At 53.1% G+C, this 24261-nt stretch overlaps 7 protein-coding genes across 7 annotated transcripts; 4 read left to right on the forward strand and 3 right to left on the reverse strand.

The window, feature by feature from the left end:
- Positions 1-2391: 2391 nt before the first annotated feature.
- CLUP02_10204 (coatomer epsilon subunit) lies at positions 2392-3434 on the reverse strand (the record flags this gene model as incomplete). Its single annotated transcript, XM_049289180.1, has 4 exons — positions 2392-2500; positions 2558-2775; positions 2845-2987; positions 3041-3434. The coding sequence occupies 4 exons, from the start codon at positions 3432-3434 to the stop codon at positions 2392-2394; spliced, it is 864 nt and encodes a 287-aa protein (XP_049146325.1).
- Positions 3435-4854: 1420 nt separating this feature from the next.
- On the forward strand, positions 4855-8223 carry CLUP02_10205 (uncharacterized protein; the record flags this gene model as incomplete). The annotated part of the gene is made up of 2 exons (XM_049289181.1): positions 4855-6432; positions 6511-8223. 2 exons carry the CDS (start codon positions 4855-4857, stop codon positions 8221-8223), a joined length of 3291 nt encoding a protein of 1096 aa, XP_049146326.1.
- Positions 8224-8322: 99 nt separating this feature from the next.
- CLUP02_10206 (uncharacterized protein) lies at positions 8323-9006 on the reverse strand (the record flags this gene model as incomplete). Its single annotated transcript, XM_049289182.1, has 1 exon — positions 8323-9006. The coding sequence occupies one exon, from the start codon at positions 9004-9006 to the stop codon at positions 8323-8325; it is 684 nt and encodes a 227-aa protein (XP_049146327.1).
- A 988-nt stretch (positions 9007-9994) lies between these two features.
- On the reverse strand, positions 9995-14287 carry CLUP02_10207 (SAM domain-containing protein; the record flags this gene model as incomplete). The annotated part of the gene is made up of 4 exons (XM_049289183.1): positions 9995-12858; positions 13037-13244; positions 13924-14018; positions 14248-14287. The coding sequence occupies 4 exons, from the start codon at positions 14285-14287 to the stop codon at positions 9995-9997; spliced, it is 3207 nt and encodes a 1068-aa protein (XP_049146328.1).
- A 397-nt stretch (positions 14288-14684) lies between these two features.
- On the forward strand, positions 14685-14921 carry CLUP02_10208 (uncharacterized protein; the record flags this gene model as incomplete). Its single annotated transcript, XM_049289184.1, has 1 exon — positions 14685-14921. The coding sequence occupies one exon, from the start codon at positions 14685-14687 to the stop codon at positions 14919-14921; it is 237 nt and encodes a 78-aa protein (XP_049146329.1).
- A 698-nt stretch (positions 14922-15619) lies between these two features.
- CLUP02_10209 (uncharacterized protein) lies at positions 15620-16471 on the forward strand (the record flags this gene model as incomplete). Its single annotated transcript, XM_049289185.1, has 1 exon — positions 15620-16471. The coding sequence occupies one exon, from the start codon at positions 15620-15622 to the stop codon at positions 16469-16471; it is 852 nt and encodes a 283-aa protein (XP_049146330.1).
- Positions 16472-18801: 2330 nt separating this feature from the next.
- CLUP02_10210 (MIZ/SP-RING zinc finger) lies at positions 18802-23891 on the forward strand (the record flags this gene model as incomplete). Its single annotated transcript, XM_049289186.1, has 5 exons — positions 18802-19131; positions 19160-19276; positions 19339-19529; positions 19597-19658; positions 19753-23891. 5 exons carry the CDS (start codon positions 18802-18804, stop codon positions 23889-23891), a joined length of 4839 nt encoding a protein of 1612 aa, XP_049146331.1.
- Between the last annotated feature and the right edge of the window lie 370 nt (positions 23892-24261).

Raw genomic sequence — 24261 nt, forward strand, 5'->3', positions numbered from 1 at the left:
CTCTGATGATCGCCAGGAGAAAGATTTCTCCAACGAACCCGGAACGAGTCCAGTGGAATGGCAGTCCTTGGTTCGCACCTTATTGGCATTCAGCCCTCCCAAAGCCGACATTCGGAAAGGTTAAAAACAAAGTGAACAGACAAAACCGTTTCCGACTGTTCGAGACAGCCACCAGAATGGCCGAGAATGGCTGCAGAATCCGATGCTTCGGTCAGCGAGGCGTGCCCCATCAGTTCACTTGAGCAGGGGGGAAGGATCGGGAGGCGACATGATACATCCATCCGAAAAGTGAGAGAGAGTGTGGGAAAAAAGATAAAATCAACAGAGAAAGGTGCCACCAAACAGAACATTCCAGCCCCCCCAGAACCACGGTCGAAAGCCTGGCCGCATCAGTACATAGGTAGTAGACATGGGGGAAATGGGAAATATGCCACCGAGAGCGGAGTCTAAAGCCCGTCGTCCCCACATTCACTGCGCCGAGCTGATCCAAGCAAAGCAGAAAACGTAAGGAAAGTTGGGACATGAAGATGCCAGAGAGGATGAAGGTGCTGCATTGAGGGTGCGGTAGACGGCATTGCGTCGTTCCATGATGCGTGCAAGGATACATGGTGACAAGCCCACAGTCGTTTCTTTGCCAACAGCAGAGGCATGTGGCATTTGGTTGGCGGATGGGGGAATCAACATGAGGAATTGATGGGAAAATGGTCAAATTCGAGCTACCTGCACGGTGATGTCATTCCGTCCCTCAGTGGGGCTCTTTATCGCGTTGCTTGAGGCGTAAAGTACCTTACTCCGTAGTTGCTGAGAAGAGCACCAAAAGGGCTCTAATATGCCCTGGTCCGCGTCCGACATGCAGTTTAACTGCGCTTAACCTTCAACGAGATGCGCTAGCCAAGTGACTTTTTGTCGTAACGCGATGCGACGCGATGCAGGCAAGCTTGGCCACGGTGTACGTGCCTTGGTCGTTTGGCCCCCGAGTCGTTACTAAGTTGCTGCTACACTCCAGGTCGTCTAGCCCAGGGCCCGTGGAGACGTGCATATGCATTGTGAAAGGGGCTTGAGCCTTGAGCCTTGAGGACGAGATCGAAACAATCGAGGTCGGCGCTGCTGGGGCAAACGAGCGGAGCCTCCATCCTTCTCCAGTCTCCATGCTCGGAACCTGGACGTGCCCTCCATGTTCGCTGCCCTCCAATGAATCCATCCCATCTGTAGCGGCCCGGTCTGCTCATTCGTATGGCTTCCGGTTGACTGAGGCCTCGACGAGTCCTCGCCATGCAGTTGAGCGAGGAGCATTTTCTAGCCGATCAAGGCCCATGTCCGTTTTGGCGGTGAACACAATGAGGCCTGTGCTGTACATATCAAGGTGAGCCAGGCCAGTAAGAACCTGCAATCCTTCACAAAGAGTCCTTATCGACAACTTTCCATGGCGTCAAACCCCTTGCGAGCCGTCATAAGGTAGCAGACCTTGACCGGTAGGTTACGGCTGATATCGTCAACCTACAGCAACCGATGACGTTGAAGGCGCTCTTTGCATGTGTCTGCAGAAGTGAGATGTAGTGACTGAGCATACGTAGTATGCATCGCGCAATCTGTAAACTCGACCTTCTCTGAGCCCCGCGCGTCCGTGCAAGACCCTGAGTGCGCACTTTACTTTACCCCTCCACGTCCGGCTTCGATCCACAATACTAGACCGGCGAGACAAGCGAGACAAAATTCGATGCTGTGCGATGCGAAAGATAGTGGCAACATTTTTTTTGGTATTTCGGATGTCCTGCTCATCACACCTTACTCAAACTCAATCCTTGCCGGAAAGTCTGCTCCGTCAGCCAGAACTGTTCAAAGCGCAAGTTCCACTGGACTGTCCTGGCAGTAAGCCCTAATAGCAATTGCTTGCCTGTGATTTTTGTACTTCTTTGACTTTGAAAGTTGGGAGAAAGCCCTGAGTCAGGCGCATGGGGCCCCGGCCGTCCAGTTGGCGCTTGGTGCTAATCAAGAATAGGAAGCCATGATGTCAATCTGCCGATGTGTAAAGCCACCGATCCATCACCTCGGGCGGCTTCGGTCAACCGGCCCTCTCAGTCCAGTCCCGTCCTATCATGACCCGGGGGTTTGTTCATGCATGCCCGAAACAAACAGCTGGCCAGACGGTCTCGGCGAAACCATAGACCCTTCGAGCCCTGCCGATCACTGGCGGGTCGCGCGCATCTGGCAAAGAAGGAACCGACTTTCGGATCAAGCGAGGGCGAACGGATGGGTATCTTCAAGTGGAAAGTAGTAATTCGAGTGGTCTCGTTGCGCTTTTCCGAGCCGTTGTATCTCCATTTGAGTTCCTCTAAACCGTACGCCTAACATTATGCCTCATCAGCAGTACACACCGCCCCGCTGTCTACCCTATGCAGACACCTTGGGGCTGTACTTAGTCGCCGCCTTGTCGAATAGCGCACTCTTCTCCTCCAGGTCCACAAGGAACTGGTGCTGGGGGTCCGCCGCCTTCAATTTCCTGTGTCCACGTGGTTAGCAGGTCGACTCGACGCCTTGGTCGTGCATCGGAACTTACTCCGTGAACTCCTTGGGATCTTGGCCCGAAATCACCGTCAACACCAGAAGGTTGGCAATGGCTTCGGCATAGCCTGCGTCCTTGGCCAGAGCCTGGTCCAACGCTGCCTGTGCCTCCTCTGTGCGTCCAAGGTGCAGCTCAGCAACGGCCTGAGAGACAAGAGTTGCAATGGACGACGTTGCCGGCGCCTGTGCAAGCTCCTCGAACACGTAGAAAGCCTGCTGATACTTGTCTCCGCCCTGTACTTTCTTAGTCTCGTTCTTTCATTCGTGGTGTAGTTATCGTACCTGTCTCAGACCAACCCATGACTCGGCCAAGTTGACCAGTAAACTGTCCTGTGCCCATCGTCTCGCGGCGGTAACCTCCTTGAGGGCGAGGTCGTTACGGTTCTGTTGGAGGTGGATCTGAACAATCAGGGCAACAGCGTCCACTGCGAGTCCCGGGTCAGCGCCAATTCCTTCAACTAATGGGAGTCAAACGTACAGCTTCCCTGGTGCTGTGAAAGCAAGGCAAGAGCCTCCTCTGACTTGCCCGCAGCCTGCAGGATTGTACCTCCAACAATCTGGACTGTAGCGTTCTCCCCCTCGGATGCGGCGAGCTTCTCGATGGTCTTCACGGCAGAATCCGTCTTGCCAAGTGCGCTCTCAGCGAGCGCTCCAAGGGCGACCAGTTCGGGCTCCTTCTCTCCCTGCACGTCGGCGATGACATCTTCAGCTTGACCAAGGGCGATGCGGGCTCGCAGGACTAGAACGCGGGCGGGAAGCTCATTCTCGGAGGAAAGGGCAGAAGTATCGTAATCAATGACCTCCTGGTACTGGCCTTGGTGGAAATAGTTGTGGACGTTGATCAATTCGCCTTCGGCAGAGTAGGGATCCATCTTGGCGGTTTCGTTCGTTCGTTCGGAGGGAGGTTGTCGTTGATGATTGATGCCAACTGACGGGCAACTGCGATGTGTTCCCCTTGACCACTTAATTGATGTGGGGGCCTTTCAAGCAACGTGGAACCCTGAGAAGACACGGAGGAAGCCGTGGCCGGGAAGGTGGATCTGCCGGGTGGTCTGTGCGCCATGGACGACCAGGAACCAACAACACCAACGTCCAGACTTGATATTTGATCATCATCCAACAGCCCACCTTGAAGACGCAAAATATTGGTGTAGAATTATGAAACTCGCTATACGTTTGGTACGGAGAGATGAATGAGGCTCTCACACCTTGCACTGTCTGAGATATAGTTTCCCCGAGATTATTCCAAGTTGAACGTCTATAATGAGATTCACACCATCTGTTTGACAAAGCAAAGCAGTGCTCGAAAAAATCACACCTTCAGCCAAGTGGCCGTAGATCCCCAATCCATAGAAGATTCAAGCTTCATTCGATCGCCTGATTGTACTCTTAATGCTAATCAGCAGGTTTCACAACGTTCGTGGTAGTGAGTCCTACATATCATTATCCCCAGCAATAGCTACGGGAGGTAGCAACTTCGAGCATAAAACGAGGAAAAATGAGACGATCAGCTTCTAGTAAAGGCTGTGGGAGCAAGGTATGGGAAACATTCTCTTATAGAGACCAGGGCCAGTGCCAGTGAACACTACTTCTGATTCTATGAGTATAGGACATATGATACACCATCGAAATGTCCTCTTAGGGACCATACATGTACTCCTCTATGAGTATTACATACTTCTCAATAGTTCGAGATCACAATGTCTGCATTGAGGGTGCGCATTGCATCTATGAAGGAGGTGCGCTTACCAAGTCAAGTGTCCAGCCTGAAAGATGGGGGAAAGTTCATCTGGAATATCGTCTGGAATATAATGATGAATATATCAAAGACAACAATGGTAAATTGGTTTTCAATTTCTTGCTTCCTGCCACCCAGGCACAGGTGCTCTTTCCCTCAATATTTGGAGAACTACTATGCCCAAGTTCACGCATCTTCTCTCATCACACTGCATCACTCTCGACGATCACACAAGTATACACCTCTCGAATCCCCCAGTCACTCACCAACTTCTCTTTCATGGAAGTCGTCTTCACTCCGCCCCTGAGTTCTCATCTTGTAGGCTTGGTGCATAGCCTGGCTCCCATGAACCTTCGTTACCTCGTACTGCTCCCTTTTGTTGATGAAGATTTTCTCCTTGTTCTGCTTAACGGCTTATTCTTCCGAACCGCTCACGTCAAATTCCGCTTCCATCTTGCCTTTCGCCTCTCCTTCGACTGAAGTTTTGACGCACATCACTCCGTCCGGACTCGAATCACCTGACCTACCCGTCTGGTCTTCCCGCCCATCTAACGATGGATTCTTTTGACCCGCTTGAATTGAGGGAGGCAGGGCCTCAGAAGCCTAGAGGGCCCCTCGAGCCCAGCGTCCTCGACCGGAAGAGGCCAGTGGCTCGATTTCCAGACAGCTTTTCTGCCAATCTCGGTCGCAAGACTTCCTCCTTCTTTCGTCAAGACGATTTCACTCCTGGATTCGACCAAAAATCCTCATCATCTCCTCCTCCCCTTCCCGAAAGCCAGAGCATCATTCATCGAAAACGAGACGTTTTACCTGGCTCACCTTCTCCATCGAGTACTCGCGATCGTCAAACATTCGTCGCGTCTTCGGTCAAGGCAATGGTCGCGAAATTCGAAGGAGCAACTGCTACACTCGAGAAACCCGACAAGATGTCTGACCACGGAGATTTCGATCTCACCCCCGCCTCGTCGCCCGTTGCCGACAAGGGCAAGGGCAAGGCGTCGTTTGATGAGTCTACTGACACCACCGCTGCTTCTGTCGCGACTGGTGATGCTTCTCAGCCCGAGAAGAAAAAATCCGTTCGAGAGATTGTTGACCTGGAGCTTCTCAAGATGGAGAACTACTTCAATGACGAGTCCCTTGCGCGCTCTCTCGACAACTATGTTGCTCCGAAGCACATTCACACCAAGGTCAAGGTCCTTCCTCTTGAGGAAGATGAGGGCGTCTCCATGGTGAAGGCTGCTAAGATTGAACTGTGGAACAAGTTGGCTTCGCTCAACGAGGCCCTTGAGAAGCGCCACCCGTCCGCCAAGGAAGAGCGTCTCGTCCGGGAAGCTGCTTTCGATGCCACCAACGCTCGTCTCGACGAAATTTTCGGAGAACCATCCAAGCAGGGTGCTCTGAACGAAGAGACCAAGAAGTCCACCCGTGCCGAACGCAGAGCCGAGCAAAAGGCCCAGAAGAAGGCCGACAAGAAAGCCCAAAAGGCTCGCAAGGGTGAGGTTCCCGTCGCTACTGCCCCTCAGGCTGTCACTTCGCCTACCCTTGAAGAGCACACCACCAAGGAGGCTTCGCTTCGCGAGAAGTATCCAGAGATCTACGCAAAGATTGACTACTGGCGCGCTCTTGGTGCTGCCAAGAAGCCCGCCGACCTTCTCGATCCTGCCGACTCTGGTAGCGAGTACACCGACGACGTCCACTCTGAAGACGATTCGCTTCTTGCAGCTCCTTCTCAGCCCGTGGCCCACGAGATCCAGACGACCACCGCCTATGGTCAAGCCGCGGAGAGTAAAAGCCAGACGAAAGAGGCCTCTACCGATGATGATTCTTCTTCTTCCGATGATGATGACTCGAGCACTGGCTCGTCCAACGGTGACCCGTTCCACTTGAACAAGTACCTCACGCCAGAGTATCAGGCAAAGGCCCAGGCTTACCTCAAGGCCTTCGACGAGGCTCAAGCTCAAGTTACAGACAAGCCTAGCGATAAGCCCGTCTACGGACCCGCTCCTCCACCTTCCTCCACTCAGTCTGGGGGAAAGACCATCGCCGGCAAGCCGACTGCCATGGATAGCCGTTCCCAGCAAACTGCGGAGAGCGACGAGTCTTACACCTTCATCCAGAGAGACCCGAAGGAGGTTGATGCGTTCTAGAGCAACGTTCGAACCTCACTTCACGTCTCCGACGATGAACTATCCGATACCGACGACGTCAAGGTTGCCAAGGTCTCTGCTGCTCAGCAGGAGCGAGATGAGATCAACCGTCGTGCGTACGAGCGCGTCAATGCCGCTCACGCTCGTGGTGAAATTGTTCATCTCGAGAATACCAAGCCGATTCGCGACACTTTCTCGACTGATATCAAGAAGGAGGACATCGTCCCCGGTTTCGGAAAGAGCAAGAACAAGCAGGCTCCTGCCGCCTTCGACGAGCAGGTTTACGCCGACCGCTCGATTGCGTCTCACACCATGAAGCCTGCTCCGCTTCGCATCCCCTCTCGCGCCAAGCAGCCTGCGGTCGACAACGACAAGCCCGGCGCCAAGGACGCCTCGCAGGCTCAGAGAAAGACGTCCTCTGTCTCCGATGCTCCGCGCTCGTCAAACTCCAGTAGGTACCGCATGGTTGCTGGAGAGTCCACCTCCTTCACTCAGGCCTACAACGGCAACAACCCGTTCCTGAACAGAACCACGAGCGGCTCTTCCACTCAGAGCGGCGGTCCGAGAAGTAGCAGTAGCGCTCGCAACTTCAGCTGGCCCAAGAGACCCAAGAGCAGCAAGTACGACTTTGTCGACAGTGATGACGAGGAGGCCACCAAGAAGAAGAAGTCGGACAAGACCCCGGCTCAGACTCAGACCACCACATCTAGCAGTAGTAGCTCCCCTAGGACTCTTCTGGAGAACACCAAGTGCCTGACCGGCTTCACTCGCAAGATGGCGCCGCTCCCAAAGCCCCCGGTCGATGACGAGACTGGCGCCCACCGGAGCTTCACGCCTGAGGAGTACAAGACCGTCATCCAGGACGAGTTTAACCGTTTCGTCCAGCAGTCTCCCGAGAAGAAGGCGCGCGATCTCGAGACGGCTCTTGCCATCCTTAACGGTGTCCCATCTGCGTCCTCGTCCGCCAGCCGTACCCCGACTGCCCCGGCTCCCGCTGCTGCCTCGGACAACATCACTCGTCAGACTGTGACTGTCAACCCTTCCCTACAGCGTCCTGCTGTCCGCCTCGCCGGCGCCGCCGCCCTCCCGCCCACGCCCGCCACGTCTGTTGTTCCCGCGACCATGTCCCAGCAGATGGCTGATCTGGACGACTTCTTCGCGGAGGAAAATGACCACTATTACACCACCTCCGGCCCTGCCGCCGTGGGCTCCAGCTACGCCTCGAGCTACAACTCCACCGCCTCCACTGGCGAGAAGAACCAGGGGGAGAAGGAGAGCCAGTACAAGGACGAGCCCTGGAATGATCCCAACTACCACGAGGAGGCCCTCTCCCACGGCTATGCCTTCAAGAAGACGGGCTACAACAATCTTCCTGACGACATGGACCCTGTCCCCCTCACCCGCGGCCAGCGCCGTGAGGTCCTTGAGCACTACGGCATAACCGAGGCAGACTACCCTGCTCCTCCCGTCGGCTACCCCAACCCTCCCGGCCCCGAGCCCGGCACCGTCGCTCCCCCTTGCCCCTCGCGCCCTGCTCCGTCTGTTCCCGGCCGGGTCACTCCGGCTGGCAGCATCGGCGGAGGAGATAGCAGCGCCTCCAGCACCCACGGCGGCTACAGCGACGCTTTCGCTCCTGCTCAGGCTTATACCCAGGCTCAGGCTCCTGCTACTTTCCAGAGCCTCCGCACCCCTCGTCGCTTCCGTCGCGCTGCGACTGCGCCCCCGGCGCCTGCTCCCGACAGCCCTGCTCCTGGCTATGACGCTGACTGGTTCTGAACGAATGAACGATGAAGAAGCATGACGATATGAAGATGAAGAGACGCACGAATGAATCGATTTACGAAACGGTTCGAGACGTCCTTTTCCTTTGCTGCCTTACGGAATGCTACTGCTTGTTTTGCTTGCGACAATTAACGAAAAACTGAGAAAATAGCAAAAAAAAGCAGAAACGCCAATATGCTCAGAGTACCCATCATGGAAGCATCGTCGTCGAACGGAAACTTGGCATGGAATCTCTCGGCATTTCATTCCCCTGTAACTGTTATTGAGACCAGCCGCCTGGATTCCACGTCGCGACATGGCTTCAGTACACAAGCACCCATAAAAAATTACAAAATCAACATGACCCCCGAAAAAAAAAACATGTTGGATCACAGGAAATGGATAGTCACTTCTTCGACTTACCACTCTTCCCCCCTCGAGTGAGGAGGTACTATCTGGGAAAAAGAGATCAAGACAGGCAACGTTTTCTCTTGCTTTTGGCAGAAGAATCTGGCTTACTCTCGACTCCTTCCAAGATTTTGCAACTCTACTCGTTCTTGTTAGAACACGACTCTGGGAGATATCCTGTTCTCCCGAGAAGAAGGAGAATTCCTCATAGTCAAACCCCCTGTTTTGCAAATGGCAGTCGCATCTCGCAATCGTCTTTTTGCATGTTTGAGAATACCCTCGATTTTTCAGGGCACACGGCCGTGGCGAGATGAGTTTGAGGAAAGGAGGAATCGGACAGGATGGGATATGGTGGGGAAAAGGGAACGATATTCTCGTGAACACTTTCATTCTTGATTGATCCCCTCTTGAATCAAAGGTTGTCAGCCTAGCCGACCAAAGTAGATAGCCAACAGAATCGACCAAATTTGGATCGAGACACCGGAGGTTTTAGCTCCATTTCCTCCTCGCGTGACGTATGACTGGCAATGAACCTGCAACTACGCTTAATCGTATTGACTCGTGATAAGTTTGATAGAACCTCCCCTTTCCATACATCATGAGACCGATACCCAAAGACCGTCCACTCAAAATACCTGGCTTTGCTTCCTTCCCTTCGGCGAGCTCTTCCTTCTGCCAGGTCCTCGCGTCCTTGCTTCCCCTGTTCATGAGGCTGCTTACACCCACCTGCCCGTCCTTGCTCTTTTGACAATCTTGAGATGCCAGATACTTCATCTCCTGGTCCGATGTCAATGTAAGCAGCCTGCGGCAACAAATCGCTCTCTCTTCCACCTATATCGCCAGAGAGAATCCTGTCGACACGCACACATAAAAATAGAGGCATCAGAAGTTCAGAAAATTGTTTTAATTAGGTATCATCCCCCTATCCATGGCATATCAGCCCCTGTCGGGAGACAAAGGCCATTGTGCCGACTCCATTCATCAACGTAGCCTCTAGTGCGCGTTAAAGGACCTCCTTCTTCTCCTGTGTATGTACAGCATCGGATGCTGTGCTGCCAACAGAGTCTATGCCCTCTCTACAGAGCGACTCGACAGAGCGACTCGACAGCCATAGGAAGAAAGAGAGTAAAAAAAGTGAAAAAGGAAACAAAGGGAATCACTCTTGTGAAAATTATTCGCTCGTATGTCCAGGTCCATCGCCCTTCCTTGCTGGATCTTCTGGCTCTCCTCAAGCAATCCCAGATACGCCGCCCCTATGCGGAATTCGTGTCCCTCATACATGACAAAGGTATATATAGAAAGGTCCCATCGTACAAGAAAGGAAGGAAGGAAGGGGAACTGATTAAGTGCCGCAAACACGCTCAAAAGGGTTCCACCTCTAAGCACTCTGTGGCGGTGCTCCGGCCGTGCCATTGTTCTCCGATTCAAAAGCCAACTTCCGAGGGTCAGCACTCTCCACCTTGGGAAAGTTTGGCTTCTCCATGCCGGATACCCCGCTGTCGGTCTCTCCAAAGGTGATTCCGAGGGAGTCTGCGTTCTTCTTCGCCTCAAGTGCTCGTCTTCTCTCGTCTTCTTGAGCTTCTTCGAGGTTCATCAACGCAGGAGGGCGGTGTCGCTGCTGTCTTGCCTTGGCGAGGGAAATGGTCTTTTGTTGATACGTCGTTGTTATCGCCTGGGTATCATCTCGGTCAATGGTAGCCTTCATGAGGGCTGCCATCCACAGTCTTCCTGACTTGAGATTGGGGACTGCAAAGTAGTGAACAGTCGGTTTGGTGAAGTTCACGGCGCGGGACAGGCCTGCGCGTGGTGGAACAAGCTTAAAGATGAACATGGTATCATCTCCCTTTTCTCCAGAGGCATTGGCGTCGTGCCCGGTGGTAGCACCTGCGCCAGTGAGCTTGGCGTGGAGTCCGGTCAGCTGTTCATTGTCGGCTGGAAGAACACGGTGGAAAGAGATATCAATGAGTCCCTTTTCTTGATCGTCATTCTCCGAGTAGTAGTATGAAAGTCGGCGTCCCTTGAGCACAAACAATCGAGGCTTCCATGTTGTCATGAGGTTGGAGCTCTTCTTTCTCATCCACCCGCTGTAGTCGGCATCTTTGACGGCTTCAGCGGGGCTGATCTTCAATAGTCCTCGTTGGTAAGCACTCGTCTCCTTCTTGCCCTTCTTCCTGCTGCCCTTGCTCGCTACGGTGGTGGCAGTGCTAGGGCTCTTTGCGGTATCAGGGGAATCGAGCTCGAAGCTGGGCCCCGCAGAGGGAGTACTCGATCCAGTTCTAGCGGGCGAGGGTAAAGGCGAGTCCTTCAGAGATGGGTCGATTGGCGAAGCCACCTTGTTGCGATCGCTCGAGACTGAATCCGAAATTGCGCGCAAGCCGGCCACCTTCATCGAGGGCTTCACAACAGCGGAAAGCCACTCAGCGTGAATACCCTGGCGGGCCGCAGGAGACTCGGGCACCGGAGAGGCACGAGTCTTACCTTCAAGTTTCGTGACGCTGGGTGCTCCAACGTCCTTGACGGGAGGCACGGGCCGCGCAGACTGAGTGGTGCTTGTTGAGGCAGTTCTTCTGTGGGCGGTGGACTGCATGCCGTAGTATTTTTGCGCGGCAGGGGAGGCCACGCTGTCACGGTTCGAGTCGACGCTTCCGAATCTTGAGTGCCTCGAAATAGCGGTAGCACTACGCACCCGTTGCTCCTCAGCGTAACTGTTCTTTCGGCCGTGGCTGGCGGTGCTATCGCGCTTCCTAAGCACGTTGCGGCGTCGGCCATCGACTTCAGTACCGCTAAAGTACCCGCGGTCGGTATCGATGGCGGACTCGGGAGCGTGTAGACCAGACTGTTGCATGACGTCTTGAAGCCCGGTAGAAGAAAGTGGTCGGCTTGAGGCGCTGCCAAGGGTCCAGTTCCTGTCAAATGATGGTTGCTTCTTATGAGCGCCATCGGTCTGGGGAAACGTTCCACTCGTGGCCAGCTTCGGTGTCACGGTGCTGGCCATAGGTTGTCCCGTCAAACGGAAGTCGGTGGACGACGAGTGCCTGCGAGAGTGGTGCAAATCTCTGACGGACGCAGCCGAAGGTCGTTTCATGTGAGATGGACGGGTGGGACTGTCGACAATCGGGGAGACTGGCGACACAATTGATGCTGTATCCAACTTCGGCGTTTGCGAAAAGGAAAGGCGCTTGCTTGAAAATGACATGGCTCTGTCGTCAACTGGTGTCATCCTGGGCATTGAGCTGGTCAGGGTGTCGGCGCGGCTTCTAGACCGCTTGGCATCTTCCGAACCCACGTCACTGCCGTATGTCTGTGTCGTCCTTCTCGTCGTAATACCTAGGTTGTTACACTCGTCTTGCAGAGACTTGATTTTCTGCCACGTCTTGAGTCTCCTACCAACAGAACCCAGTTCGAATGCCTTGATGAAGAGGGAACTCTGGTCCATACCCAGCAAGACTTCACCGGTAATCTCTTGGTCGCGGAATACTTCGCAGTGCGATTTCTCAACGCCGACTGTGAATAGATACTCGGCAACTTGGTCCGGTGTCCATGCCTCCACCTCGGATCGACTATGCATGCCCTCCTCTTCTTCGTCCGTTTCTTCGCCATGGATGTAGGACATTCGATGATCGAGCTGAGCACTGTATTCGCTACCAGAGTCGGTGGGAGGGGCACGCATTGCGCCGTTGCTAGGCGTAGAGCGCAAATCGGTAATATGCTCGTCGATAACGTTGAGGGTTTCGCTGAGTACATGATCCTGATTCGTGTTGATACGGCCGAGGGCCGCGGAGGGCGGCGCACTCACGGCTGGCGGCACACTCTCGATTGGAGCGGTTTCCTGCTTGATGTTGTTGAGAGGTAGAGTAACGGGGGCCGGAGACTCGGGTGGTGGCGTGGGAGTGGGTGGAGCGGCGGGGGTGGTAATCTTGTCGTCGGTCGGGTCGGGAGGGTTTGTTTGTTTGGATTCGTTCACCACTTCGGGCAGCGTTGCTAGTGGTTTCGAGAAGTTGTTCGCGGGTGCTGTCTTCGGAGCTGGCCTGGTATAGACTGAACCATGGATGATGAGCTTCTTGTTGTTTGCATAGGTTGGGTGCCATGTAGACGAACCTTCGGGAAACAGGCCGCTGTTTCCGTTGACGAGGTGCTTGCCCAGAAACCATCCATCTCCAAACTCGTCATCTCGTTCTATTAACTCAACTCGGTCGCCCTTGGTTAGGCTCAATTCGTCAGAGCTGCGAGCAATAAAGTCATCTGCAAGAAGAGAAAGACGTCAGATGGAATTCCACAGCGGAGAGACCCGGCCCGGGGCTGTCAAGGGCGGGGAGACGAAGATGCTGCATGACGCGAGCGAATACGAGTGACGAGGAGCGGGACAAGGCGGGCGAGTGGGCTCAGGCGTTGTTAGCGGATGAGTGGAATATGAACTTACGTATGACCAAGAGGGTATCGCCAACTTCTGGCTTCTGGAGAGCCATGATGTCGACGATGCCAGGCGCCGCGACAAATGCGGATGGCGTTTGCTGAAGAGAATGAGTTGTAACGGGATCAATACATAGGAGATGAGTTCGCTGGCTGGGCAGCCTGGTCTGGGCTGGACTTGACTTGGGTGCGACGACGACAAGGGGGGTGGAGACGTGCTGCTGGCGAAGCGAAAAAAAGAGTGGCAGTAGCCAGGGATTGTCAGTTGTTCGGCAGCTGGGACCAGGTAGGTATTAGGTGGTGACCGTGGTGGGCGGATAAGATGGTGAGGAGAAGTCGGATTGGAGGAGAGAAGGGCGAGGGTGGTGAATGGGAGATGATTGCGGACCGGGGTGGAAAGACAGGAAGGAGCAAAAGTTGGCTGTGTTGACGATGGCCCCCAAAAAGGTTGTTTTCTTGTCAATATGTCGAGGGCAAAAGGTTGGTGGTTGGCGTTTCTTTCCCACGAGTATGAGGTCTCCTAGTCGTTCTCGTGTCGGACTCTGCTGGGCCGGCCACTCGGTGTGGTTACTGGTCTCGTCGGGCTGAAGAGCTGACTGCCGACAGCGTAAGAAAAAAAGTGGCGAGTTGTTGAAAAAGGGTCGTTGCTAGCTCGGGGGAAGCAATGGAAGCTGAGGTGCGAGGTTGGAGTTGCTCAAGGCAGTGTTGTGGGATGTGATTGGGGGACACAGAATTGGCGTAAAGGGCCGCTATTGGGTCATTGCGACGTAGAGGTAGGGCGCATAGACGACGCTGGGGACTTTAGTGGACGGATGATGGAGTAGGACGGGTCAGACGAAGCTGGAGTTGATGGTGGTGAGGCGATCCCAAATGGAAGCCTTCTGCCGTCCGCTGTACCGCTGTGCCGCTGCACCTGCACCTGCGCTGCGCTGCGTAAGGTATGCGCAGACCTCTTTGCAGTAGCTGGCTTGTGGTCTGGCCCGAGAAGCTACCTAATGAGATGCAGACCTCGAGGTTAGTTTGGTGGGTTTGGTCAATGTGAGGCCGACTGGGCAGTCGTGGGCTGGTGGTAAGTTGCTGACGGGTGTTTGATGTGGTTGTAAGGGGGAGGGGAGGAGAAGTCCGTACCGTGAAGGCCGAAAGTCTAATGTCTAATCCAATTGACGTCGAATTGTCGTTGTCGTCGGTAGAGCAAATATGCGATACGAGGCAGAGAAAGACCTGTCTTGGTGTTGTTCCTTTCTGAGGCAGAGTCGAGCATGTGCGATCCGCAGGGATGGATAACAAGAAGAAGAAAAAAGAAGAAGCAAAGGTGAGCCGTGAAGTGCACGGAACTAGAAGGTGGCAGGAAAGGGTCGCAAGCTTGGGTTTCGAGTTGGGACGGAAGGAAGGGGCCGCGAGATGGTGGTGGTCTGGTCGAGGTGCAACTGATGGATGGGATGAGTGCCCGGATGAGTGAGGTGAGGTGAGGTGAAACCTAAGGCGACAGTAGACGATTACTGGCTGGAGCTGAAGCCGTGAGACCTGTGTCCTAGGAAACCTGACAATAAGGTGAGGTCAAGTAGTAGGAAGGAATGGAAAAAGGCCCAAATAAGGAAGGGGGCTTGCTGATACGGGGACCGTGTGACGAAAGCGAAGCTGACGATGCGGGACGCCCAATGCAAGGGACAGCAGCGTCCGTGAACCCGTTCCTGTTCCTGTTGGTTGAAGTCGCCGTGGCTTTCTGTGCTCAAGGCAAGGTGCGGCACCTTGAAGATGATGATCAGACCAAGGTTCAGAGCGCGCCAAAGGCGATTGCGTACTCGTTGGATCCGGCCGGGAGGGAATGGATTTGGGACCCGGTGCTGCTGCTGCTGTTCTCTACACCGAGAAACAACACGAAAAGCAATGGATGACGGATGGTGACGGTGGAGCTAAGGTGGTACAATCTTAAAGTCAAGCAGGAGCAAAGAGTCTGGTTATACAATAATAGTTTTGCATCCACAGGTAAAGTAGTAGGTATTTGCTGAGACTAGAGAAGGGCCCGATAAATTTGCCTGATGAGGCGCAGTTTGAAAGGGACGGGCAAGATAGAATAAAGAACCGCTTCTCGGTCTTCAACGAAACACACAAAGGCCAGGAAGAGGCGCCTTTAAGCCAAAGTATCTATGTGGAGGCACAGAAGGACTCCCGATTGATCTCTCTTCAAATTGCAGTGAGTGCCTTCCTAACATTAGAGAAGCTAAACCAAAAAGTAAAGTGCGGATTAAACTTGACGGGAGGCAAAAGATGCCGCTGAACGGCGCGAATGATGCGAATGCTGCGAGTGATCAATCTGGAAGGCAAAGAGCTGGAATGGAAAGGCAGGCCCAGGCCGGGGCCTCCCTCCCTCCCTCCTTCCCACCTATCCGCTCTTACCATAACGGCAAATCTCACCTCAACCAGACGGGACCTGCTAGATCTACCCCAGTAGGGCAGGTCCCTTAAAAGACGCGATATTGGAACTTGCGATGCAGAAGGACACGCATCATACACACTGCAATCTTTACTACCTGACCATCCGGACCCGTGGGAAACGTGGTTAGAGTTCACTGTTGCGAGTAGCAGATGGCGAATGAAGTCACTGACACGAAGAAGACGTTCTTCACGATCTGACACCATCCCGAATTCCTGTCTCGGTCACATCATCAGAATTTACTATGAGATTCCACCTGCGGGAAAGCGGACGGGTCTTGTTTTGTTTCGGCTTCCGGCTCATTTTGGCTTCCTTGCCCTTTCGTCGCCTCTCATACCTCCACAATCCACAACACAACACATCCAACACCTTTACGATGTGCAAAGGCAGCCCGTAACACCGTCATACGACCTACCGTTGACCAGTATAGCCCGTCGCCGTGCCATGCTGACGAGTTCCCCGTTTCTTCCGTCGCTAGGACATGCTTGGCTCCAAGCTCACCCATTGCGTAGCCAACCGAACGGACAGTCACGGCCGTCATCACGCATCCCTATCTTTTGGTATCCACCCCGAAGGAACAACACACCGGCGGTCCGTCCGGTGCCCGTCACCAAGTTTCGCCATTTCGCCATGCGTCAAAAGACCAGACTTTACACGCGCCACGAGGCCCAGCGGAACCAGGGCATTGCCGTTCCCCGTTTCCTCGTGGACACCAGCAAGACGATTGGGAGTGGGAGGGGGCCGGGAGGGGTATCTTGCAGCGAGTGTGCAGCGGCTGGTCCCCCCCCCCCCCCCCCCCCCCCCCAAAAAGGGGGCCCCGGGCCCCCGGGCAAACCCGCCCCCCCCAACCCCCCCGGAAACAGAGAAAAACACCCGTGGGGGGGGGGGGGGGGGGGGGTGGGCCGCCCCCCCCCCCCCCCCCCCGGGACAGCAAGGGGGGGCCGGGGCCCCGGGAAACCCCGATGGCCACGCCGGGGGAAAAGGGGGTGGGGGGGGGGGGGGGGGTGTTAGCTGACCGCCCCACATCTTCACGTGAGTATAGCCCGTGCCACTCCGTGGGTGATCTAGAAGTAATCCGGAATCGATTCAAAATCGATTCTAAATTAGTTTTATACTTAATTAGTATAATATAAATAATTGTTAATATTAAAACTTTATTTTTAATTAAATTATTTATAAATATATATTTCTTAGTATTTTAAGGAAAAATAATATTATAAAAACTAAAATTAAAATATAAAACTATTATTAAATATTAAAACTAATAAGAAATTAATTTAGAATTATTTCTAAACTAATTCTAAACTAATTCTAAACTAATTCTAAACTAATTCTAAACTAATTCTAAACTAATTCTAAACTAATTCTAAACTAATTCTAAACTAATTCTAAACTAATTTTAAACTAATTCTAAATAAACTTCAAAACTATTTAAAATATAATTTTAAAAATTAAAAACTTAAATTCTTCTATTTAAATTAATTACTAAGTACTTTAATAAGTATAATATATTTATAAAAATATTTTTTTATATTAGAATAAGTATATTTTATTATATTTAAATTATAATTTAAAATTAATTCTAAACTAATTCTAAATTAGTTCCGAACTAGTTTAAGATTAGTTTAGAATTAGGTCAGCTGGACCCACTTTTTCTTCACGGACCAATCAAAAGAGCGCTCAGGTCACGTCCCTTTTCCTTGGTCAGGTCAGGTAACCGGGGGGGCCACAGGTCAGTTTACCTGTGTTCACGACACGCCCAATCACGATGGCTGTCTGTGTCGGTCGTCGTGGGAGTGGCAAGGTGATGCCCGCTTCGCCAATGCAGTTAATCTGCTTGCTTTTTAACATTCGGGCGCGTCCACCTCGAATCACGGCCAACTGGGAAAATTGACAAGCCAGGGCAGGCTGGGGCGGCGCGCAGACTCACGTGCCAACTATTTCCCATCTCTTTCCATCCATACTGAATGAACTTGGGGAATCAAAGTTCGACAAAAGAGGACGAAAGATTCTGCATTACATAATCCATCTGCATAGCAGACCTGCAGCTCTCAATCCCCCAGAATAAGCAATTCGATAATCGAAGCTAGCGAGATGGACCATCGGAGTTGCTTCCACAAGTTGACAAGTATCCGTACACTAAGCATGCGGTGCAGTCCCCCGGCCTGGCCGCCATCAGATACAAGCGTACAGAAGAACGACACTTCCTCAGATGTTCTAGGTGTCCGTTCTGGAATCGCCTTTTGAATTCCTTGCCCTGCTTTTGGCTATTTCTGTTTGATCAAGTAAGTACGAGCTTGACCGTATGTGAGGGAATGGTTTGGATACAGGCCAGGAAGTTTGTCCTGCCAGTATCGACTTCTAACATGGCGCAGCCTCTTGATAGGGCTCTGGAGCCCGAGGCTGGATACATCGATACCCCTCGGCTGATGAGGAGAATGATCACAACGTCACACACAGGCATCGGTGGCTTATATACCTCAGAAATCCCGATAGCTGTGATGAGACTGGTTACACAGAGTTGTGTTCTGGAAAACAGGAAGAAGCAACAGTGACAAAGCAGACAAAGAACTGCCGCTTCTTGTCATACCCATCGCCCCAGTGCCCTGAGCCACTGTCAACGGTGAGAGACAAGACATCAACGATGTGGAAGCAAGGGGTGTGTGCCATGAGGTCCGGTGTCAAGTTGCATACCTACCTTACCTATCTCTGAGTGTGTGAAGGGAGGTTTTGCAGAGCACAAACAGAAACTTTCATATACCCGGACGCTTTTCAAATACAGGTGACCTATTTGCACGTGGATGTGAACTTTCTATATATAGCTAGCTCTCGATTTACTGCGTATATTCCATTGAATCCTTGAAAGACGAACCAGGGGCCATTGTAGGGTTACTCTTTGTTTTCGAAAGCAAGGGGACTCTGTCGCCGGATCCATCTTCATCTGGTTTCTATGACTTTAACACATCATCTAACTCCATCACCTACCGGGAAGTCCTGAGCTAAGTTAACATTCAAACTTTGGATGTTTGCTGGGAAACCGCATTGTGAAGAAAAGAGTGTAGGTGGGCCTCCATGAATTGCCTCTCTCCCTGCTGGTGTTGATATGCCCATGCCTGGAGTACGTGCGCACAAACATACACTAGGTATGCACGAAATGGTCTCATAAGTTCATGATATCTTGCGCAAGCGTTGCGGAAGGGGACACTGTGCTCAACTTCTCAAGGTGCGCAACGAACAATTATGATGAATGAATGCCTCGATTGTGGCTCCACTCAGCACTTGTCATCGGTGCCATCCAAGCCATCGCAAGTCGATCTAGAACGAGACGGGTATCGTGTCGAATGGCGACTAGCCAAGTACCAAGCCGAATTCAGACTAACGCATCTCCACCTCACCAATCGTCAGGGCCACCCCCGGTCACTACCATCTCGGCTCCGGCCTTAGCCTGGCAATTGGCAAACATCTCCCCCGTCGTCCTATCCCAAAGTGTTCCAGTGGGCTCTTCCATTTACTCCAATCTTCCAGCATCCATTTGGGCGGTCCTATTCATTAATTCTGGCCGTTACCCCCAAACTTTGGTGCACGTCCCCTGCAAGAATCGACTTTCTCCCATCCAATTTGTCCCAACCGGAACTTTCACCACCGTCGCCGAGGTTTTTCCCGTCCCGAATGTCGGATCGTCACTTCAGTTGTGGAAAGACCAACCCAACTGAAGTAGATCTCTTTTACACTGCTACCTTGTTTGAATACACCCTCGAGTTTCACCGATTGTCTTCCCAGCAGCGCGTCGCTGTCCACAGCCACCACTTGACGGGGGTCTCCTCGGCCGCATACCGGAGAAAACAATACGCCACGCCGGACGTCTGCGACACACCTAGTCGAGCTCGTTGCTTTGCTATACATATCTACTCACTCGCCCTACCTTGACCTCGGTCACGACGAAACCCGCCGATGAACTTCGCCCTACGAGATATATGAGGCGCGCCTTCCCGAGACCTGCGCCGTCGCGTCTGCCGTTGTGTCGAATATTGCTGTTCGCCGAAACGGGACGAGACCTCAAAGTGCAAGAGTCCTGGAGGCAAGAGGGGTCGAACCGCACTCTCCCTCTTGGTTCAACCACCACCCTTCCACTTGAGACGGTCGCTCTTTCCCCTAGGTATCGACGCAGAACCTGCTTCCGACTTCGACTCTGACTTTTGTTGGCTGGCGACCTGTCACTTCAGAGCTAGCTGAGACTTCGGCCTCATGGTACGCGCACACTTTTACTTTTCCTTTCTCTTGACAAACCACAGCCTCGTTAATCAGAATGGCCGACTCCAGTCTCGCTCAAGATTCCCCTTCGCTCCCGCCGCGCTCCCGCCGCAAACCCCGTAAACGACCGCCCAAAAACAAAATGTCACCTCACAGGGCCCAGCAAGATATAGCTGGAGGGCCCCTCTCAGGAGCGCAGGTCGCCCGCTCGAATGAAACTGTCAACTTTCTGCTGGGAAATCGTCGTCCAGCATGGATGACCTCGCAAAATGAACCAGCATCTCGCGGCCCCCATACGAATAAGGGACCGACGTCAAGAAATCGCCAGGGTGTTTATGGTGTCCCGATAGTCCCAACCCAAGCGCCCCGGGAAGAGTCCTCGACAAACGCTTCGAATCCCCCCTCTGTGCTAGGAACTGTCGTGCCGTCTGCTTTCCGACTTCGACCGAATAAAAACCTACAAGACAAGTCGACGGCTGCGCTTGAATCCAACCAACTCATAACGTACTCCCCCTACCCTATTTCATCTTCTGGAATCCCGCAGTCTTTCCCCTCGCCCACAACGCCACAACCGTCTCTAACGTTTTCCTTCGACAGTGATTGCGCAGCCGCTCTTCCCTCTCCGGCACCAACTGACCAACCTAGTCCGCCCACAGTCACCTCAAACCAGACCTCGCATCAAACCCGGGAGACTTGCCTTCAAAGTCCAGAGCTCGGGCTTGATTTTGCAGCCAACAACTCAAACGCAACAACGGCTTGGACTGGCGAGGCCCGCGCCCAGGAAACACCAGCAAATGTGTTTGCGCAAAATTTCTCGGGAGCTGGCCCTGGAAGAGCTGTTCCAGATCTGAGCAATCCGACTCCTTTATCAACAAATCTTCATACCACCTCAAGATTCTCCCTCGTCGAATCCAGTGAGCATCCAGCGCTGTTGACACCCTCAGTTGCGCTTCCTGGAAACCCACCAAACTCGTTCTCGGTGTCACTCCCTCTGGTTCCCGGCTCTCAAGCCGCGCCTAGCCCTACGCTCAATATATCATCTCGACCATCATCCGGCCAGAATCCTAGACCGCCAGCGGTTCCAAGTCCGCTTATTGCTGGTCACCACACGCCACAGCCTCCTGGCGAAAGGCAAGATGCCTATTCCCATGCAGTACAGCCCGCAGGAACTAGCCGGGACTCGCTAGATAGCTTCCTTCAAGTCGTCATGGCCAAGAACCTCGACAGCTACATATCCGATCGCGGCGGCATGGCCAAACTTCCAGAAGATGGCACCACGGCACCCAGAGTACGGCTTCTCAAAGACGCCATTGAGAAGTCTGATTACTTCTACATAGTCCTTCACCAAATCCTTTGTTTATGGACGCTTGACACAAAAGCCGCACAGGACCTCCTTGGTCTTCCTCCTGACGTGACGGACAGCGCACTCGGCATTGTACAAAATGTCCTTCGGAAGAACGAAAATATGGGCCAGGACACGATTTTCTTCTTCGCAAACTTTCCAGCTAGTAGTGCCTCTGGACTTTGGCATACTGAAGCCTACCGCAACCACACTGGGGACATTTCCAGATTCCTAAACAATCTCCACGAACAGTGGAATAGGATTTTGGTTCCTGCCATGCGACCTCACTCAGGTCGAGGCTATCCTATCTTGGCAGACGAACTGCGCTATCAGCTCAAACTTCGGTCTCCGATTCTAGAGACTATTTTCTTCACCGTCACTAGGAGACATACTGGTGTCCCAGACGGGCTCATCGCCGATCAGATGACTGCGCTATTCCGACAAGATTCTCAGAACGACCAAACACAGATGTCCGAACAGGAGCAAAGGGTGTTCCAACACTCGCTAATATCGCGATACAAGATCTTGGTCAGTCAAAGTCAACAGCAGCAGCAACAACAACGGCAGCAACAACAACGGCAGCAACAACATCAAAAACGGCGAGTAGCACATCAGCAGCAGCAACACCCTCAGCGGCAGCAGCACCCTCAGCAGCAGCAGCACCCTCAGCAGCCCCCTCAACAACAGCACCATCAGCAACAGCCGCATCAACACCAGCAAGCTCACCTTCAACAGCAACAGGACTACGCCGTAGCAGCCGCCATAGCACAGCAGCAAACCGCAATCGGCAATCTTACTAGGATGTCTACCAACTTCTCCCCAGCACAAGCCAATGCGCCAACACCGATACAAAATTCTCCAACTCAAGGGTTTGACGTGTTTCCATCCCCAACGGCTGAAAATATGGCCGGGATGCCAAATTCCTTTAACCAACGCGCCGGACCAGTACCGTCACAGTTGAGGCTGCTCAGTCAACCCCTGACGAACCAGCCCCTGACCCCAACAGGCTCGCCTCACTACCCCAGCATGCAGTTGCCACATGTGGCACATACTCCAGGGCAGATATCTCCAGTTCTCCGAGCACCTCCAGGGGGGCTATCAATGTCTATGCCAGGCCTGACATCGCCTACACAGGCTGTCACCCCTAGAGCCCCCTCACTTCATCCGCCTGGGGTGTTTCATGATCCCGCACATTATCAGGCTCAACCCCATAATCTAGGTTATCAGCTCCTCCAGCAAGCTCGCGATGCGGAACAAAGGCGTGCCAGGTCTCGGCAACTGGATACTGCCCAGGGCCAAACCCAGGCTATGACGCAGCTGCAAGCTACGAACGTGGCCCCCCCTAGAATTCAACTCCATCACCACCACCATCACTCCTCTCCGCGGCCCCAAGGAATACAGCAGGGGCCGTCACGTGGAGCGGCTGTGCGGACACCAGTAATGCAGCAGCAGTCTTCGCCTCAAAGTGTCGTTTCTATTTCGCATGCGAGCCCAAGAGGGTTGGGAATCACTCAGGGAGCCCCGAGTACGCAACCAACGAGGCCTCCTTCGGCTAGCTCTAGGCCCACTCGTGACGCAGCAGGACGGCTCATAGGCAACCTTTTCCGACCACCCAACGTGTCGATTCCGCTAGATCGTATACCTCATACACCTTGGGAACCAAAGGCTGTGGGAATCGCACTTCACCAAGTCCAACTTCGGAGTCCGAGAAGAGTGCCACGAGAGTTACCCAGTGCGGGAGACCAGTCAAAACCAGTGAGGTTTTATCAGTCCATCAAAGAGCTTGCTCTAGGTCCGATCGCAACACCAGCCAAGAACTGCGTGCACCGCCTCGCCTTTGTGGTGCCCGACGAGCACTGCAACAAGCTCTGCCCAATGAGCAATTTGGTTGGCGACTGTGTTCCAGTCTCGGAGTACTTTGAGGGGTCTCTTCGATACCGTCTTCGTCTCTGCGAGTCCCCAGTCAACCCGGCCGAACCGGCAACCATCTCAGAATCTGTCTGGGCAGTAGCGCAATCCTACTGGCCTGAACATATTGCTATCATGGTCAATGACAATGTCGTTGCGGTCCGTCGAAAGCAGCATAATGGGCAGCACCTGCCTGTGGAACTCACTCCATACATACTGGCTGGCACAAATTCAATATCTGTCAGCATCAGCCCCATGCCCGCGGCTCAAAAGCCAAACATGATGTACTTTATGGCTGTTGAGGTGGTTGAGACGCTGAGTCATGACAGCATTGTCAATATGGTTTTGAGCCAGGGCACAATCTCGGCGGACACGACAAAGCAAGTTATCCAGAGCCGCCTGGAACCAGTGTCTTCTGATGGGGACGATGAGCTGGTTGTGGTTGATAGCGATCTCAGCATTGATTTGGCCGACCCTTTTAGCGCCACGATATTCCAGATTCCAGCACGCGGTGTTAGCTGCACGCACATGGAGTGCTTTGATCTGATCAACTGGCTACAAACCCGACCGGCCAAGCCCAGGTGTACCGCGCACGGGGCTGGCGATGCATGCCGCGTCTGCAATCGCGGCATCGAAGGGAGACCTGAGCCTTCTTTGGTTGACAAGTGGAAGTGCCCTCTTTGCGACGGGGATGCTCGCCCGTATAGTCTTCGAGTTGATAAGTTTATGGAAGACGTTCGCAAGAGCCTCGAGGCTGAGGGCAAACTTAATACGAAGACCATTTATGTTAGGGCTGACGGAACGTGGAAAGCCAAGGAAGAGGAGGCTGATGACGACGAGGAAGATGATGCAGAAAACGGGCAGCCGCCAGCCAAACGGGCCAAGACACGGCCGTCGATACCGGAGCCAGAGATCATTGAGCTAGACTGATTGCCAGGAGGCTAGAGCTTTGGACGTATGATTTGGGGCCTCGAATACGCTCCCTTTCTTGCTCTGGGAAACAAGTGTTTTTTTTGTTCTTTTTTCTTTTTTGCTTTGCGCGGGCATTGGGATGCCGAAATGATACCATCTGCAACATCTGGGCGTTTGGGGAATTCGTGATAGGGTGGGATACCCTGCATTAAGGCATTGCAATCCTACATGTTTGATGGGGGGATTAGGAGAGACAACATGATATTAGCCATCAGCTTTCAGCGACAATGACGATAGGCACTGGAAGCTATAGTTACGTAGCTTTCAAAGCATGTGTACGAATACATACAGCACTTTAATACCCACAAGCCTGCCATATTATAGCTGT

Source organism: Colletotrichum lupini, chromosome 5, assembly GCF_023278565.1.
Source record: "Colletotrichum lupini chromosome 5, complete sequence".
Lineage (NCBI taxonomy): Eukaryota > Fungi > Ascomycota > Sordariomycetes > Glomerellales > Glomerellaceae > Colletotrichum > Colletotrichum lupini.